This window comes from Musca vetustissima, unplaced genomic scaffold (assembly GCF_032173495.1).
Source record: "Musca vetustissima isolate MV318-11 ecotype Yass unplaced genomic scaffold, APGP_CSIRO_Mvet_v1 utg805, whole genome shotgun sequence".
Taxonomy (NCBI): domain Eukaryota; kingdom Metazoa; phylum Arthropoda; class Insecta; order Diptera; family Muscidae; genus Musca; species Musca vetustissima.
Window position 1 is genome coordinate 92,163 of NW_026874960.1, and position 6,908 is coordinate 99,070.

A 6,908-nucleotide genomic window follows, 5' to 3' on the forward strand; every position below is an offset into this window, starting at 1 on the left:
ATTGATAAACTTTATTATACATCATCGTCATACAAAAAATTAATTTTATCAATGCAAACAACACAACACATGGTCGTACGCTGGGGCATCCTCGTCCATTCTCACAACATGTCTAGCTACCGTAGCCGCTTCAGCTTGATATGTCGATGTCGGAGAATAAATGGTACCGGTCATGATTAGGTGAATCTTTGTCTCAAACTTGGAGAGTGTGAGTTTGGTCTGGCGAGAGATGGCCTTGTTTTTTGAATTGCTTACACAGACCATAGTAGCATTTGTTGGTCAACACTATTCTTCTCCGGATTTCAAAGCTGATGTTATTAGTTTTATTTATGGCGGTTCCGCGGTATATAAAACCGTTCATTACCTCGAATCTGTAGTTTTAAAGTTTCCGAGTCTACTGGATGTGCTGCGCGTTGATACCATCAGCTTGTTCTTCTCGCCATTTACTGTAATTCTCACTTTGGTAGACTCCTTCTCTATTCGTTCAAAAGTGGATGTACCCGCTCGCAATGTTCGACCCATTATGTCGATGTCGTCGGCGAGTAACATATGTTGTTTGGCCATTTCTGTTCATATCACACGACAAACCTTGTCTGAATTCTCGTTCGGCATTGAAGGGCAGATATGGCTTTAAACACCTTTGATCGGTTTGAGCTGTCGAATGCGGCTTTATAGTCGACGAATGTGTGGAGTGTGTCGATGTGTTTTTCTTGGGTCTTTTCCAGGATTTGGCGGAATGTGAAAATATGGTCTATGGTGGATTTGCCAGTTCTGAAGTCGCATACTAATTCCTCTATAGCTGACAGAATCCTAATGGGTTTGAAAATGATTGTGAAGTTTTACGTCTAAAATGGATCTCATTTACATCACTGTTTCTGATATATAAATAATAAATCCAATCAATTTTTCCCATAAGAAAATATACTTTAGCACATTATGATTATAACAACAACATTTATAAATAATTTTCTAATATATGTATCTCCATTTATTTTCATTTAACAGATATAGCGGCTATGGTGGTTCCGATCTATCACGTAGCCGTTCATCGCACGCCTTAAAATCGCGTGACAGCTCACCAATTATGGATCGTACATCATCACGCAGCGGAGCCGGAGCATCTTCATCATCGGCTGCCGATAGCAAGGATGGCGAAGCCTTAAGTTCTTGGGCACGCTATTTGAAGAACAAATACGGCAGTAAAAGCTCAAAGGACACACCATCGACCAGTAGCCGTGATACTCTTGGCAGCAGTAGCACATCTTCGGCCCTACCATCGTCATCGCACGGTGCTAGCGGCAGTAGTCGTAGCCACGTTGCCAGCGATGTATCACGTCGCCTTAGCCTGGGTCTGCCTCTGAGGCAGGTCAATGAACTTGGATCATCCGATGATGATGCTTCAAAAAACGGGCTAGGCTCCCCTACCTCCCCTATGGTAGCAGCAGCAGCTCACGGTATGGCCGGAGTGGCAGGTACTTCCCCTAAGCAATTGTACCTGCGCAAGCGTCAACAGCTGTTCCAATTGGGGGGCCGGGGGAGCGAACCCGGTTCTTTCACCTGGCCGCGCGGCCTAGCCGTCGGCCCGGACAATAGCATTGTCGTAGCCGATTCATCGAATCATCGCGTTCAAGTGTTCGATTCGAATGGCATTTTCGTTAAACAATTTGGCGAATACGGCAATGGTGAAGGCGAGTTCGATTGTTTGGCCGGTGTTGCGGTCAATCGTATCGGACAATATATAATAGCAGATAGGTAAGTTGTCAAACATCCCATCCACTGCTAGTGTTAAGCCACTTCATTTGCACATTAATGATGTTCATTTAAGTTTGTTAATCGAATTGATTGAAGTCTTTGTAATTTATACAGTAATAATGTCCAAAACTCCTGGCCATTGACAACATTGAGCTTGTGGGTGGTATTAAGTTGAGGGATTAGAAGAGTTTTTTTCTCTCTCATCTTAATTATATTTGAACAAAAGGTGGTAACGCTCCCCCCCAGAGATGTTTTCCCCTACATTGTAATTTTCTCTCCGATTAAGGCAATGTAGGGACTTAGAGCACTATGTATCTTTATAATGATACAGTGTAGGTATATGTGTATGTACGTATCGTATTTCTTAGTTCTTGTAATTGGAAATACTAAGCGGATAATGGCCGATGTTAATGCGAAATTTAATTACAACTTTATTCAGTAGCACAAAAAGGATTTTTCTTATTTAATTCACGGCCATCGATGTGTGAAGGGCAATGTGTCGGAATTGATTTCGTTTTTGCACCCCTCTATTTCATTCCGCTTCCCTTACATTCACTTTCAATATCAAGAAAATTAATCACCAGAATGTAATCTGAGGATTAGGGTTCAATCGTTTGATATATGTATGTATGAGATGGGTAAAAATAACAGGTCATATAAAATATGTGAATCAAAAATCAATACATTTTACATACAGATTTCAAAACATGTGTATATATTTAGATTAAAAAAAAAAACTTTTAAAATTTGTATGTAAAATTGAGTAGAATATGGCAACTTGCTCGAACATCGCTGTCCCCAAAATGTTAACCAAAATTAGCTCGTTAGTGGATGTTGGCTGGTTAAAGGGTTAACAAGTAAAAATGGTATACCCTCATCCACCATGAGGATGACCATCAAAATATCTAAAATTAATGGATGCTCTTAGGAGTTATGATATGAGGCTATAATAAAACGGTGATCAATATTTAAAATTTTTGGTTGTGCGATTTGACAGCCATTGAGACTGATCGACGTGTTCAAAGTTCTCAAAATACCGACATGGGTCAATATTAATAATGTTTAGTGCGGAGATGTGGCCCCAACAAAATTGGGTCTAAACGTGGGTCAATACAAAAAATTTTTAGTATGGAAATGTGATAAACAATGAGAACTACTAATTTTTGGTAGGGATATGTGTTATTCAATGAGAACCCATAATACCAATTAGCAGCCACAACGTGTCCAAATTCCCTAGCCACCCATTGAACTTGATCAATACTAATAATTTGTCGTACCGATACAAATACAAATATCCTAGGAGTACTAGCAAATTTCACAGCTCTATCATAAATATTCCGATCTCTATCGTGAACAGACAGACAGGCGGACGGATTAAATTAACAATACCTTGTAGGGTCTCCGGTGAATATTTGGAGGTGTTGCAAACGGAATGACAAAGTAAATATACAGTCCCACTTATTTTGGAGGGTATTGAAAAAAAATGTGCCTTTATACAAATGCTTGTTTCTTAAATCCCATATTTGCTAAGTTTGTATATTCCTTTCTGGGATGGGTCTTACTCGTACTATTTTATTATTATTGGCCTATATGAACATTATTGTAGCGCTGTCATAAATCAAAGAACAATCCTTATTTGGAATATCCTTAATGGTTCACCTATACAGTTAATGACATTATTGCAGTTGAATACAAATTTGCACAGAATAGATATCAATGTCCCTGCGTTATATTAAGACTTTAAATGATTATTGAATTAATTGTTTGGTGCTTGTTATTGTCCTACTAACTCGGCATTTCATTTACTTACATACCTTGTTCCCTCTCGCTTTCACTCTTTCAGATATAATCATCGTATACAAGTGTTAGATCCACAAGGACGTTTCTTGAGGGCATTTGGCTCACAGGGTACCGCAGATGGCAAATTCAATTATCCATGGGGTGTGACCACCGATGCTCTGGGCTTTATCTACGTCTGTGACAAAGAAAACCACCGTGTACAGGTAAGAAAAGACTTAACAATTTTAAATTATATGCAAATAGCAAGACAATGCCGACCAAGCCGACCTCTTACACGACCCCCTAACTCTTCCGCTCGTTGCAGTGCATTAAATGTTGATACGAAACTGCAATTTGCTTCGTAATCCGCAAATTGTAATTTGTCCATTCAAATATGGGTGGGGGAGAACATAGACATGGAGACAATTCTTAGAATGGCAGCAGATTGCCGACAGGGACATTATTGAGAAAATGGTTAGCCTGTCAGCATCAGTGCTTATGCAAATATTTGCAATTAATCAAGACATGGGATATTGGATCGTATTTGTCGGTAGTGTAAATGTTGGGCATATCTTTTGTCAGGCAATTATGAAGACATGAAAATGATGATTGGATCTACATGAAAATACTCTGCCAGGCATATTGATGTGTTCCTTTAGAAGTTTTCATCGTAAATGTTAATTATTATAGTCATAATGCATTAATTTAATAGATAGGGTCTAACCAGACAAACATTTTAATACACTTCAAAAAAAGAAACATGATGAAACCAGTGAGCGGAGCAGAATAGTCGGACGTGGCCTACCATATTAAACAACTACCACGAAAATGGAACTTTCGGCGGTTCTATATTCTGAGCCTGGGCAATAATTTGCTATATTTGCACCCTGTTAACCGATTATAGGTCAACAGCTCCACTTTCTCTGAATGTTGACCAATCATTGTCCAAACAGCCGTTCTAAGTATTTGGCCAGATTCCCTTCACCGTGTAAAATATGTGATGTTCAGCATATAATAATGGCCTCCAGAACGACTAGAAAATCTGACAAAAATAAAGTTTATGGTTCATTGCAACCCATAAGTATCATCTCAACATTACCGAAAATTATAAGCGTTGTCCTTGACGATAAACGGAACTTCATGTAAAATTTCGAAGCGCGGCATTTCCGCTCTCTAGTGGGGTAATAGTAATACTTAACAATATAATAACACATCCGAGTACATAAAACAATAAAATTGGTATATATTTAAAGGTCAACCACTTCTTTTGGTTATACTACCAAGTTATTGGGTCTATGTCCTTCAATAAATATATACGCCACAGAATACAAGTTTTATAATTTTTCAGACAAAAGTCTGGGTCCATTTGCTAAATATGTTTTTCTTTGGCCAGATTTCCTTTCTGCTGTAAAATTTCGCGGTGTTCGGGTCTTAATTGTGGTCTTTACAGCAACCAGAAAAGCAAAAAAAAAAAAGTTTGTCCATTTCATTTCCTAAATATTAACTGATCATGACCAAAAATAATAGCTGTCATCTTTGGTTTGAACCCGTCATCCATGCAAAATTTCATGACGATTGGTCCATAACTATGGCCTGCATCGTGTTTACAAATTATAATGGACAGACAGACTAGTCGAGATATGATCGGCATACTTAAAAGTGGGTATAGGACCAATATTTCGTGGCGTTACAAACACTCTTGCGTCACAAGGCTATAATAACCTGACAACATAGTAGTGTAGGGAATAAAAATATCTACAATTGGTATCAAAGCAATGACCTACAATGAAAACTTTTTGCTGGTTTTGTTTGTGAAGGCTCAATAGAATATTTGTAAAGAAATCGGATATACATTTTTAATTTTACAAAATAACCCGCCAATTAACGATATTAATTTTTTACAACAGGTTTTCCAATCCGATGGTTCTTTCGTTGGTAAATTTGGCACATGCGGCCGTGGCGAAGGACAACTTGAACATCCGCATTACATCGCTGTATCTAACACGAATCGTGTCATAGTATCAGATTCAAATAACCACAGAATTCAGGTAAATCTATTTTCCAAACGCAGGCATCCTCATAACTTTTTTCTTCAATAATATTTCTTCTTTCTTTCAGATTTTCGATGTCAATGGCAAAGTTTTATCGACATTTGGTGGTGAGGGATCCGAAGATGGACAATTCAAATTTCCCAGGTAATTACTTGCATAAATTAAGATTTACTCTTCAATATGTAATAATCTGAAATTCTCAATATTTTACAGAGGTGTTGCTGTGGATGATCAGGGATACATCTTTGTCGCCGATTCTGGCAATAATCGCATACAGATTTTCAATCCTGATGGCAGTTTCTTGAAAACTTTCGGTTCCTGGGGTTCTGGTGATTCAGAGTTTAAAGGTCTTGAAGGTGTCGCCATCATGTCGAATGGTAATATTTTGGTATGCGATCGTGAAAATCATCGTGTCCAAGTGTTTTAATCTCTCAACGCAATACAACGATTCTTCCATCGAATCGTGATATGCCTGTCTACAAAAAATATATTTTTTGTTAAACAATGAACTACGTTTTTAATTAATGAATTATATCGTCGTACATCGTCTTTACTTGTTATTTCTTAAGAAGAAAAAAATGTCCCTTTTTTACATTTTCTTTAAGAAACCTTAAGTTTAGAAGACATAACCTACACTCATATTCGTACGTCAATAATAATTTTTGTTATTTTTCTTTGCTAAATGAAATTAAATTAAAAAAAAATGATTTGAATTGTTTTGTTCCCCTCCTCAAAGTCACCAACCTTAAGTCGAATTGATTTTTATTATTATTTGTAAAGAAATTAATTTTGAATAAATAAATTTAAAAAAAAACTGCAAGCCAAACTTGCAACAAAAATTGTGTAACATTTTTTTATTATTCTAAACAGTTTGCCATTTCTGTATATATAATTAAACTAATTGATGTATAAGGAATTGTATTTATACATTTTCAAGAAACAGAGGGATTTTCACCTATCTAAAATATAAGACCTGTAAGGACAGCAGTAAAGTCGGACGGGGCCGACTATATGATACCCTTCACCACTTTGGGTATATTCAACTAATGAATCTTAACCGACGTCACATTTTTAATGGACCACTAAAATAAAATTGGATCCATAAACATGTCATTCTGCAACCTATACTAAATAGAAGCTATATCTAAATCTGAACCAATTTCAACGATTTCAGGAAACACAAACCACCTAATTCATAACGCTGTGCCAAATTTCGTGCAAACCGAAAGATATATAAGGACTTTAGTGGACCATTTTCATAAAATCGGATGAAGCTATATATAGAGCTATATTTAAATCTGAACCGGTTCACTCGAAACTTAACAC

The 6,908-nt window shown here is 37.1% G+C and overlaps 1 protein-coding gene across 3 annotated transcripts in view; it reads left to right on the forward strand.

Moving 5' to 3' along the window:
- Positions 1-6,016, forward strand: part of LOC133337472 (uncharacterized) — a 71,415-nt gene extending 65,399 nt beyond the window's left edge. For all 3 annotated transcript variants that reach the window (XM_061545689.1, XM_061545692.1, XM_061545690.1), the window contains 5 exons: positions 1,006-1,752; positions 3,596-3,755; positions 5,439-5,579; positions 5,650-5,726; positions 5,796-6,016. In XM_061545689.1, coding sequence (XP_061401673.1) covers positions 1,006-1,752; positions 3,596-3,755; positions 5,439-5,579; positions 5,650-5,726; positions 5,796-6,009 — 1,339 coding nt within the window. In that variant the 3' untranslated portion in view covers positions 6,010-6,016. The remainder of the gene's footprint in view (positions 1-1,005; positions 1,753-3,595; positions 3,756-5,438; positions 5,580-5,649; positions 5,727-5,795) is intronic.
- The last annotated feature ends 892 nt before the right edge of the window (positions 6,017-6,908 follow it).